The sequence below is a fragment of the Callithrix jacchus genome, chromosome 9 (genome assembly GCF_049354715.1).
Source record: "Callithrix jacchus isolate 240 chromosome 9, calJac240_pri, whole genome shotgun sequence".
Classification (NCBI taxonomy): domain Eukaryota; kingdom Metazoa; phylum Chordata; class Mammalia; order Primates; family Cebidae; genus Callithrix; species Callithrix jacchus.
Window position 1 is genome coordinate 47,684,761 of NC_133510.1, and position 13,287 is coordinate 47,698,047.

The window sequence follows — 13,287 nt, forward strand, 5'->3', positions numbered from 1 at the left end:
TTTGAGATGTGATATGGATGTGTCATATACTCAAGAGGTGAATTCCTATAAGAAGAATCAGCCTGTAGAGTTAAACTGCAAATGCAGTCCATTATCATTATAATCACTTCCTGGGTGGGACATATTTACAGTGGATATAACATAGTCACCCTGTAATTTTAAGTAAAATAGTTTTCTTTTTGTGGTTCTGTGTTGCTAAATGGAAATAAGTTAAGTGAAATGTTGTCAACAGGACCCCTGTGATGAGCCGCCTCCTCTCCTTTTCATCTTTATTCAGTTGATGGAAATCTCAAACAGCTAGGTACTTAAACAGAGGCTTTTCTGAGCTCTGTGGTGTTAAATGTCCAAATAGGTCATTAGGCAATATATTCTTATGACGCAGAAAGTTGGGGATTGGTCACATTTTTACCATAAAAACAATAAAAATTATAAAAGAGCCTAGTTGTATTCTCAGCATTAAACAGAAAAGCAAAATATGCAGAATGATTTAGGTAATGTCCTTTGAATCCTACCAGCCTGGGCTGTATATCCCAGTTTACTGACTTCGTTTTGACAGGAGCCTGTCTCATGGACACAGCATGATGAGCCATGTCAAAGCTTTTTAATAATGCAAACCACGGGGAAAGAAGAGGATATGGAGCATGTGCAGACTCAGGATGATCCACAGAATCATATTTTTTAAGGGAAACTTGCACTCTAAAATAGGTGCAACCTAAAGTAGATTCATTGTCTAAAAATCTGTGTGTTTAAAGCATTGTGATCAAAAACAGCAGGCAGTTAAAGTAGGGAAATAAAAACAAAACAATAAAAAAGGGTGTCTAGATATACAGGTATCTAATAAAATCTCAATCAATATCATAACTGAAAATGCTAAGTCATTGTTATGTCAGACTGAGAAAGCAAAAGTACATTTCTGTAGTTACTCTCTTTTTGGGGGGAATCATTTATAATTTTGACTTCCTAAAGCATACTTTAAAATAGTTGAAGTATTTTGTTTTCTCTGCCAAATTACTGATCATTGCCTCCTTTGGAACTGTCGATAATTGACTCCTTTTCATCACTTTAGCTGTCACCTGTACTGGAACTGTTTGAATTAAGACGACATGTGAAACTAAGGAGGACTATTAATGTCAGAGTTGCTTCTCTCTCTTTACTGAATATGTGCTGCTTACACATTGTTACTTATTCATAAGAATTTTTGTGATCCTCTCTTACAGAGATGCCTCAAAATATAAATTTGTTAGTAAAATGACAACAATTACTGATGTCTTATTTAGGTTGATGGGAAATAGTATATATGCAAAATTATTCAATCAATTTTATCTATATTTTCCACTAGAGAGAACAAAGAATACTGTTAGAATTTTTAAACATTACAGAATGGAGAGCAGAAAGAAAACATTATACTAACTAAACAGAGGTAGATGTGAGGGTTGGAAAATAGATATGTAACATTCTAAACTGAAGACGAGTTAAAAATCCAAAGTACTCAACAGTTGTATTTATTTAATAAAATGTATAAGGTATTTTATTTATAGAGGCACGAAAGTTTAAGTCAGAAGGAACCCTAGAAGGTATTCAGTTCAAGACATAGTAACCCAGTCAGGAGGTCATTTTGCTTCTGTCTAGAGTCTCACAGTGTCAAGGAGCCAACCAGTAAATGAGGTGGCATTGTCTCATTCAGATATTCAGATGTCAGGCATTGTCTTCTTTGTTATTTTCTTCATTTTTATGAATATAGTAGTACAAGTACAGTTGTGTTACAGGGATATATTGCTTAGTGATAAAGCCTAGGCTTTTAGTATACTCATAACCCAAATAGTGTACATTTTACCCAACAGATAGTATTTCCGAATAAGTCTTAATATCACAATGTTTTTATTTAAAGAGAACTGAAAGCATCTTCCCAGGACGTTTTCTTGCGGTTTCACTGAATAGCAATTATATTAGTCAGTTCTCTTTCAGTTGCAAGTGATAGAAAATGGAAGTACATTTGGTCACTTTTTTAAAGTTCTGATTCCATGTGTGGTTAATCAGGAGCCCAAACAATATCATACAGAGTTGGTTTGTATTTCCTAGCTCTGCTCTTTTTTTATGTTCTTAAAAGGACTGTTCCTTTTTAGTGTTCTATAGCACCCTTTGTTTACATCTACCATTCACCGATTCAAATATTATTTCTATCACGTATTCAGTTTAGGTCAAGCCAGTAGAACTACAGCTGCTAACAAAACAGTAGTTCTCTTACAATTTTACAGTGTAATGGGAGAAGCAAACTATGAGCAATTAAACAAACAGATAATTTTGTACATGGTAAGTTCTATGAAGAAAATAAAACATGGTCAAAGATAGTGTGCTAGGGACAAGAAGGAATCTTCTTGAGAGCTTTAAGGAAGCCCTCTCTGAAATCATGAAAAAGAAGACACCTGTAAAAGTCTAAGGAAAGGAAATTCCAAACAGGAGGGAAAGTAATTGCAAATACTCTAGTATGTGAATGAGGCTGATGAATTCAAGGTTCAGAGAAAGGCTGGGGTGGCTGAAGTACAGTGAACATGAAGGAGAATGATAAGGAGTGATGCTGGGAAATGAGAAAGACCAGATCCTTTAGGATTTTTTCATGTTCAGGACTTCAAATTATATTCTAAATGCATTCACTTTTAAAGAGAAATGATATATTTTCTATCTGTCACACTACTTATCAAGCTATCCTTGTTATGTACTCATTGTCTTCCTCTTAGGATGTTATGTCTTTGTAGCAAAGGAATTTTTTTCTTTTACCTCCTGTGTCAATTAATTAATATTTTAAGCACTTCTACAACACTCCCTTAGAAACATGCTGGAATTTGAGCCCTAATGACATATCCTGGTTGTTACTGTTAGAGAGACATAATTCCACAAATATTTGTTAATTGCCTGTGAGTGTTGGAGTCTAAGGACCTGAGGATAGTGGTGAACAGGGTAGACAGATATGTGTGCTCACATAGCACAGTGTATAAAGTGAGGGATATGAAGAAGAATGTAGATAGAGACAATCAGATATAGTCTAAGAAGAGCCACAAGTATGGACGAGGAGTGTAGATTCAATCCAGAATATTTCCTGTTTTTTTTTTTTTTTTCTAGATTTGTTTCGTTAGAGGCTTTTCACTGGCATTATAGGAAAACACAGTTGATAATACCTGTCACCACCTATGTGAAGCAAATTACAAGATCAAGTTTTTGTCACTAACACTATTACATGAGTATTGATCTTAAAAAAGTCACCTTAAAAAACTATTAATTGCTACATACTGGTGCTCATAAGAGTTGTGGTACTCTTGTTTTACTTAATGTCTTTTAAGTAGGTAAACAAGTCACATAAGAAAAAACACCCAAATTTCTGATTAGTATGATTTTTGCTTTCATATATTTTTTTCATCCCACTTCTTTCTCTCTTTCTCTCCTTTCCTCTCTTCCTTCTTCCCTACCTCTTTCCAGTTAGTATATGCTTCTTAAAAGTCGTACCTCCTGTCATACAAACATGCAATGCTACCTGCTTACCAAAAATACCATTGATTTCCAGTAGCTCTGAAGGTTGCTTAAAAAAGAAAAAAAACACCAAAAACTTCTGTAAAGGTTTTATAAACTTTATGTAGATAATGTTATTTTCTTGTTTAAAAAAAATTATTATATTATTTATTTAGACATTACTTGCTTAAAGCACTTAATTATCAATTCATATTTGTGAGATTGATGAGTTTATATACAAAGGTCTAATACATCAGTTTTATTTCATTATATTTCATAAAGCAAGATTCCTTTTGGTTTTACCTGTTTTCACATTCTCTTACATGCATACAATATGGAAGTGGCATTAACTGCACAAAGTTAACATAAGGAGCGATAGAGATTATTTCAATCCAGACCCTGTCCAAATATTATAAGAAAATGAGTTTTGTCCATCAATATTCATATAGATCCTCATTACTGCTAATAATCAACTGAAAAATACAGTCATTCTTACTATGTTTTTTAAAACAAAGAAATTATATGATTGGATTAGTATTAAATGTAGGGAAAAAAGTCTTCAACAGATGCACTGCTATGATCTACAATAACTAAATTGTTTAGCATCTGTGTAATACTATCAGAGGAATTTGTAGACACACATTCCTTGTCTTATGTATTGTAAAGTTGGAGAACATAAGAAACATGGACTACTATTTGAAATTTAGAATAACTATTTTTTTAGGAAACAAAGTAATTTTATATCTTTTATTTAAATTGAATATACATTTGGAATTTTGTCTATAGTGAAATAAGAATTTTGTTCATTGAAATCTTCAGCTTATAAATATTAAATTTGAAACATGCATTCTCAGTGGTTCAGAATTATTGAATATTGCTAAGAACCTCACATTTTCATGAAACCACAAATTATATTTTATTAAAGCTCTGTTGTAGTGCTTTGCAAGGCCAATTGCCAGTATTGGGATTCTGTGGGAGGCTTACATTTAAATTGGATCTTTAAAGAAGCAAGGAATCTTATTTTTTCTACTTTATTATATAATTTGAGCTGTTATGATTTGTTGTGAAATTTTGATGACTTTTGGCAGTGTAGATATTTCATAAATAGAGGCCAGAAATAGGATGAAATACTACAAAAATTCTTCTCCTGTGGTATTTCCAGTAGCACTTAAAATAACATAAGAAAAAGAACACTGTTGTGAAGTATGTTTTAAGAAGCATTATGACAGCAACAGGAATGTCCTTAAATAGGTACAGATTTGTGTTTTCTGTACTTCTCTATGCAACTCCTCTGAGGATCAAAGTTTCATTTTAAGTCAGTGGGAGCTCAATATTCAGGTCAACCCTACATGAATACAGGGCAAGACAAGAATTTTGGGTCAAATGATGGAATTTTTAGTGCCAGTTTCCATGCAAATAGCGCTGTCATTTATCCAAAAAATGATGATTCTGGTCCTATTTTAAGAGAACCTAAAGGTACTTTGTGTTTGTTTTCATTTTGCTTATCTTTTTCTATTAGCATTCATTAAGTTGCACTGAACTACAATTCTGATTTGTTCTATCTGGGACTTTATGGCGTGACCACAAAATAAGTGAAGGAGATACCTATTCTATAGGATGGAGAAACATATCCTCTATCTACTGAATATTAAATAGCTGGCCTGTATGGGCTCTTAACAAATGTATACTTGATTAATGTTTATGTTATAATAACTCAATCCTAATATGAATTGAACCGCAGTTATCACAGTTTGTAATATAGTTTTCACTGTTTCAATCTTTGCAAAATTATACTTATTAATACAACACAATCTAAGAGAATGTGTCTGTATGAAGTTCTTTTAACTGCAGTAATACGTTTTCTAGCTATTGTTAAGGTGAACTTTTGAACCTTTGTATGACTATATTTTTTAGAATTTGGGCATATAAAGTAAGAAATTGAGAATTTAATAAGACAAAAAGAAATAATTAAGATATTTTAAAAAATATCTTTCAGACCAGGCACAGTAATCCCAGCACTTTGGGAGGCCAAGGCAGGTGGATCACGAGGTCAGGAGTTCAAGACTAGCCTGGCCAACATGGTGAAACCCCATCTTTACTAAAAATACAAAAATTAGCCAGGCTGGTGGCAGGTGCCTGTAATCCCAGTGACTCAGGAGGCTGAGGCAGGAGAATCGCTTAAAACTGGAAGGTGGAGGTTGCAGTGAGCCGAGATGGCGCAACTGCACTCCAGCCTGGGCAACAAGAGTGATACTCCATCTCAAAAAAAGAAAAAAAAAGAGAGATTCACTTAGAATACAGAGTTAATAAAATATAGCTTGTCATAAGTGAGTTACCTCCTATTGGGTAAAGAAGGAGAGATGAGAATGTTTTCCTAGGGAAAGAGACATGTTGTTGGTCTGTTCCAAGCAAGAGACTTTACATTTTGCTTGAAACAAAGCAATATGTTTATATAAATTTTTAAAAATCCTGTAATGACTGTTAGTCATAGATGAGGTTTCTAGAATTAGTTTTAGAGGATGTCAAAACAACTTCTATTGAGAATTCTTCAGTAAACCTTTTGAGCATCTCTAATATGCTGGACACTTGTAGAGTAAAAAAAAAAAAAAGAACAGTTAACACATTGGATGATGTAATGGGGGAAAACAAGTAAGCCAACAATCAAAATACTGTATGCTAAGGGCTATTCAAAGAATAATATGAAGGTCCGGAAGAAAGTTTGTAACATAACCTAGGGAGAAATAGGAGAATAAGGAAAAGGGTTGCAGAAGATGTGGCATTTAGAAGGCTTTAGAAGGAAAATGGTAGCAGCCCGTACAGAGACTCATAGGTATCAATGAATAAAAGGTTGGATTTTATCTGAATTTTTGAGAAAGAAATAAGGTTGAGTATAATACGTCTGTAGAACTTTGTGAGTGAATTTAAGAAGAATGAAAATGTAAAGATACAAGTGTCTAACAAATGAAGTCTAACCTCCTTACCATGACATTCTGCAGTCTAGCCCCACCTACCTTACAAGCCTGATAAACTAAATGCTTCTTCCTTTCTCCCACTTCCAGAAATGTATACTTCAAATGAAATCCCTTTCTCATGTATCATGCTATTTCACTTCTTTTTGCCTATGTTGTGACACTAGACCTCTCAGGGTTGCTTCTGCTCTGTTCATTTTACTTTTCTTTTTTAGCACTACTAGTAATATAGTATCCATCTAAACCATCATTTCTATATAGAATTGGCTATTACATCGTATGTCACTCCACTGCATAAACACATACTCCTTTAATAGTATCAAAGCACCCATATAATACTTCATTGTACTTGTCTTTCTTTGTATGATGCTGAGTCCCATGAGGGTTGGGATTATAGCTTAATCATCCTTAGCACCAAGCACAATTCTTGGCATGTAAATAATGCTTTACTTCTTTTAGAAGAATAAATAATCAAAGGTCAATGGCTTGGATCATTGGAAGATAATACAGTCTGAGTGGAATAAGATTGTACCTAAGAAAAATGGAACAATGTTATTTATACAAAAAGATTATGAAATTTAAAAGTAATATTTGTTCTTATGTAACCTGTCAGTCTATGTGAAATATGCTGGATTTAGGAAAAAAGAGCCTGGAGATGGATTGATCACTGGAGAGATATTATCTGTAGTGAACCATGCCTTACTTACCAGCCCTTGCTATGCTTTGAATAAAGTGATCACCATTTACCTCTTTTTGCCCTGGTTCTGATTGTGAAGTTAGCTTTTTTAGGTATCTTGAAATTAGGAAAGGCGTGCTGTAGAAAACTCAGCAATATGAAGGTGGCATAAATGAATTAATTGACGTTCTGTCTTATTCATTACCTTCATGAGTTTGTTTACTATGAATACATCTTTGAGTGACCTCTTTTTACACAAGCTGCTGAAGAATCAAGTCAATGCTGAAATGAAAGGCACAAGCCTATACAAATATTGTCTAGTTTTGTTATTTTGTTTAATTGATAGTTCAAATAAAGTTTTAGGAGGAAAATCTTTCCTTTTGTTTTGTAAGATTATTTTTCTCTGCTTCTCTCTCTTTTTTTTTTTTTCCTGAGATAGAGACTCACTCTGCTGCCCAGGCTGGAGCACAGTGGTGCTGTCTTGGCTCACTGTAACCTCTGCCTGCCAGGTTCAAGTGATTCCCCTGCCTCAGCCTCCTGAGTGGCTGTAATTACAGTGCCTACCACCATGCCCAGCTAATTTTTGAATTTTTAGTAGAGATGGGGTTTCAGCATACCTTTTATGCCAAAAAAATCTAGCTTAAAAATGGCGAGAAACATCTCACTCATACACAGACATATTCGTTTATAATATATATGGATATATTTTATGTATGTATGGATATATCACATATGTATGGTCACACATCACTTAATGATGGGGATATGTCCTAAGAAATGTGTCATTGGGTGATTTCATTGTTGCCTAAACCTCATAGCATGTACTTGTACAAACCTAGATGATATAGGCTACTACAGACTTAGGTTATATGGTACAGCCTATTGCTTCTAGGCTGCAAACCTGTACAGTATGTTACTCTACTGAATACTCTAGGCAGGTATAACAAAATGGTATTTGTGTATCTAAATGTAGAAAAGGTATACTAAAAATATAGTATTCCAATCTTACAGAGCCACTGTCACATAAGCAATCTATGGTTGACCAAAATGTTAGTGTTCCTGAACAGTACATGACCATACATTTCTATGTGAGTGTGTGTGTGTGTGTGTGTGTGTGTGTGTGTGTGTGCATGCATGCATGCTATACCATACTAAAATAATAAAAAATACAGATCTATTTTATCTGGCAATATAATGGATCAAAGCAACATTCAAATAAGATCAAATATGAGGCAAATATACTCATTCTTTCTCTTTAATTCAGTCTGAAAGGTGTGATCAAAACTCTTCTTCAATGATGTCATTAGAGTTGCGATACGAAATCTTTTGTGTAATTCAGACTGTTAAATGTATTCTTTTAATGTTATGGGCTGGGAAAAATTAACCAAGGAGCATTACCGCTGAGTTTCACTACACATTAATTATTTTAATTGACTATTTCTTAAATGAATATCTGATAAATCAGTCTTGTAATTCCTCATGCATCATGACATGCTTAACTCAGTGTAGACACTTAAGAATCATTAAGTTGTGAGAGCTTTAATACAAATTCAAGATTGTGATCATTAAAATCAAACTCTTACCTGATGCTCAGTTCTAAGCTTTTTCATCTTTATTTGAATTTTCTTTGACCCATACCTTGAATTTAATATTATAGCTTCAATAGACAGAATATATCAAGCTAAGCATCTTTAATATGTTGAGGAAAAAGCATTTTGTCTCCAGAGCACAACACAAAATCTGGCCTTAACTGACATTCTATATAAATAGTCATCACCTCTTGGAATTCTTTAAATACATCAGTTTTCTCCTGGTCATTGCCATGAAGACAAAGAATGCCTTAATGACACTATTGAGGTTATCATAGGAGATTTGCAGACATCAGCTATAAATCACTATAAAATGGCCTGTGGGTAACCTTTGACACAACTCATTTGAAATAAACCAGGGCTGGATTCATAGCCTTTGGCCGAGCCAGTAAGTGAGCTAAAGGTCTTTTCCATTTTCTGCTTAATTTCTTGCAATATGAGTTCCTCTTCAAGTGACTGGAAAGGAATTGGATGTATATGAATTGACACATGTATTATGTTAAAGTCAAATGCATCTATACAAAGGATAGTGTTAAGATGTTTATGGTGCTTATTTGAAATATATGTTCTTTTGATATAAATTTTAGGATTATGAATATATCTTGAATTTATTGTAGCTACTTTGTTAAAATATTTCATGAGTTAGTGTCATAACAATTTTGAAAGGGTCTTGACTAGTATTACTCAAATTGAGCATTCCAAGGTCCCTATCTATAGGGTATAAAGAATTCTTCAGAATTAAAAATAAACTGCATGATTGAAGTCTAATTTTTCAAAGAAATTATTAATGATTATTTTTCCTATTGGCATATAATAACAGAGAAGCAGCTTTGAAAAGTCGCGTAAACTTACACCTCTATGACTTGGGTTCAAGCCCCAGGCTTCCTGAAGTTATGACTGTGAGCAAATTTGTGAATATCTTCAACCTCCTTCTCTTTATCTGTGAAGTGGGGTTGATGATATCTCATATTTTTGCTGTAGGAATAAAGTAAGATATATGGAACTGCATTGGAACTTGTAAAATTTGGATGTCAAGTAAATCATATTAGAAAATCAGCCCTGAAAGGTGAATAGCTACATAATATTTTAAATTATTTTTAAATTGATAAGTTCTTAGGTTATAAATCCCACGAAACATACTTTCCTAGTTTTTTAATGTTTAACTCACTCTTCAAAATGTTTATGGAACAAATAGTGTATTGGGCTTTTAGCATTTATTTCTTCTTTAAAAACTAGCTCTCTCCCTGACAAAATTACATTATAAAATCAGCATTTCTTTTGGTGTAGGGAGACGTTCTCAGGTAAAAAAAAAAATGTGAAAAATGTATAATGTATAATTCCTGTATTCAAACAGACCTATACTATGCCTTTTATTTACTCTTTAATAGGTTAATTATGAGAGAAGAAAAAAGAAAAAAAATACTTTAAGTCAATCATAGTTGGCAAATAATTGCTTTGACGAATATGTTGAGGAGGGGAAAGTAATCTTTAGGTCATTTCTAGTAAAAATTCATCTAATCAAAAAAAGCAAATTTTTGAGACTTAATGTTCCAACAACTCATGCCCTTGATATCTTTTTGTGTTTTTAGACTCTTCAAAAAAAAAAAAAAAGTGGTCCGAGGATTCACAGAATATGAACGTAATAAAAGGCATAAAAATTACATATCTAATATGAAAGTTCAAATTCAAGGATTAATCACTTTACTGACAAAGAATTCAATCTAAAGAATCCAAACTAAATGAAATGCGTTTTTCCCCATAAAACTCTTCATGACGTTGTTTTAGATTAATTATAATGATATTTATTTCACTATTGAAGTTTCCTGGCCACTTATATTGCCTTAAAATGTTTTGTCTTCTAATGTATAAATTTCTTCTCTCTCATGATCTATCACTCTTTTATGAATAGTGCTAAAAGATGTTTGTCAAACAAATTAAAGAATGAACCTACCACTTGGGGGAAAACAAGAAACCAGGGTAGATGGCACAACTGTTTTAATTTTGTGTTCATAAAGGAAAATTGCTAATTAAGTGGCCTCGTTTTCTGGGGAAATACCCGAGGTTCATGGTCTTGTGCTAAGGAGAACGAAGACATGGACACATACACACATAGTGAATTTAAGATTGGAAAGTTTAATTGGCAAAAGAAAGGAGAGAGAAAGAGAGAGTACTTCCTCATACAGAGGAAGGGGATGCTCAAGTGAGTTTCTGAGTCTGGGGAGAGATGTGGTTGATTTTATAGAGGGGCCTGAGGAGGCGGTATTTGATTTACATAGGGCTCAGGAGATTGGTTGGACCAAGTGTCAGGTGTGCTGTTTACGTAGCCTGTGAATCTTTTATTATGCAAATGGAGTATACCTGGCTGGCACCATGACACTCACACACATGGCAACAAAGAGAAGGAAAGAGATACCCTCCATGTTGAATGTACCTGGCATCTGGCATAGCTGCACTATTTACCTATTCAGGCTTCTAGCTTGCTTATCTATGCTTGCAGCTTGATTTCTCAGGCTGCTTTTTGTTAGAAAATAAATGATTTGGGGGCTGCTTTTTATTAAAGGAAAATTCCATCGAGAACTCTTTTATCCTCACTAACTGCCTAAATAATGTCTTGCCGGCTCCTATATCACTATTACTGTACTGCTCGTGACCGGAAGAGTGGAACTCAGTCTAGGTTAAAGCAGGAGAAGTGAGTTTTGCATTTACATTTTATTTTTACTTAATTTTGGACTTTTTGCCTTTTGTCTTCAGTGACTGCCCCTTTTTCCCTATCTGTAATGAATGGAATGAAGAGTTGTAGTTTGGATGTACTAACCTAGTAAAGTCTCAAGTTACATGAATAGGAGGAAGCCTGTGCTAAGTAGTTCCTGACAATTACTTTGTTAGCAGACATCTCTGAGTAGAAAGCAGTGAGTCCCAGAGACATCAAACTTTCAACTCTAAGAGGAAAGCAAGAAGAAAAGGGAGCAAAATTCTGAAGACTTGAGAAGAATTGTGAAATTCAAGTGGTGAGAAAAATTCATTACAAGAGACTTAAATATGGAGGGATACATTTTGGTAGTGCAAATGTTCCTATTCTGTTATTCGCAAGTCAAAGTAACATTTGCTCAATGTGTATGTACATTGTATGAAAACATAAATAACTTTTAAAATGCTATAATAAAAACAATAGGAAAAACCAGAATTGATCAAGTTATTTACTGATTAATCTCCACTATCCATTTAACATGTAGTAGTTAATAGTATTTAGTAAATTTTTTTCTATTCAAGGCATAAAGAAAGTACTCAGATCACTTTAAAAAGGAAAGTTTTCTTAAACTATTTGAAATTTGCTTATTTTGCCATCAGCAATTCAAGAAAACAACACAATAAAATGAAATACAATGATATGAATGTTGCAGTCAGTCACTGGGGTGTTGCCTTAGGCTTCCCTAGCCTTTTCTTGCTTTGTGTCTCATTCTAATGTCTAATCCATTAAATGCATACACACACACACACACACACACACACACACCCCTGTGCTTCTCCAAGGTTCTGTGCCTTAGACAATTTGGCCTTCACTCATCCCCCAAATATAAATCAATGCATGGTTTATATCAGTTAACTGTTGTAACTGTCATTACTCATTAAACAGCCAGTTATGCTGGGTTCACCAGACTGCTGGGGATTTGAGCCATAGGAACTATGCATGCATGTATGTAAGCACTGGGGATGACTCTTTGATATAATTAATTGGAGTTCGTAATAAACAACTTACGCATAATGATGCTATTATTTCTCTCACGCTGCCAGGTTGCTATCTAAAGATGGTCTGTCTGCTTATATCCAGACCAAATTTTTCTGAGATCTGAGAAAACATAAATCTCTCAGAGAGCCATACATATATTTTTAAAAAGGAATTTTGGAGCTCTCTGAGAGTCTTTCAAAGTGTTTCATTTTGTTTTGTTTCAAGTTCATCAGTATTTCATTAATATTTTAATCAGTGTTTTTTTTTCCCCCTCAATGGGCTATCCATGCCTTCATGTGGTATTGTTACTTCTTTCATATGACTCCAATGGATCAAACTTTCTGCCACTGATTTGCTTCGATCATGTTATATTGTTCTGTTTTCCTTTTGATATTAATTCCTTTGTAGATTCAAACAGAGATGCTGATGTGCTCATGTTGTACATTTAGGTTCAGGTGGAAATGCCATTGTAACATAAGATGTTAGTAGAATTTGATCAGCATGACTTGTTTCTTTGTTTTATAAAGTTTTATTGTTCTGTGAGCTCATGTTTTACCTTTTTTTGTGAATCCATTCCATCATTTGACAGTTTTGTAGTTCTTTTGTTTGTATACAGATCTTGAAGTGGAACTAACAGGAAATCAGCAATGGCAAATGCTTTGTAATTATAAATTTAAGGACTGATCAGGTGGTGCCAAAAACACATTACATTTTCTTGTACATGAAGCAACCAACTTTTTAATTTATCTAAAGCATTTTTAAAAGCTTTTGGAGATTTACATTTAGAGGTTAAAAAGAGGAACTGATGTGATTATTAACATCAAT

General features: G+C 33.8%; 1 protein-coding gene across 33 annotated transcripts in view; it reads left to right on the forward strand.

The window, feature by feature from the left end:
• SOX5 (SRY-box transcription factor 5) overlaps nucleotides 1-13,287 on the forward strand; it is a 1,034,770-nt gene that overhangs the window by 968,210 nt on the left and 53,273 nt on the right. The window contains exon 1 of one of the 33 annotated variants that reach the window (XM_035258442.3): nucleotides 12,390-12,429. The exons of the other annotated variants lie outside the window; for them this stretch is intronic. Within the exon in view, the coding sequence (XP_035114333.1) occupies nucleotides 12,424-12,429 (6 nt within the window). The 5' untranslated portion in view covers nucleotides 12,390-12,423. Of the gene's footprint in view, nucleotides 1-12,389; nucleotides 12,430-13,287 lie in introns of those variants that run through there. 33 annotated transcript variants of the gene reach the window in all.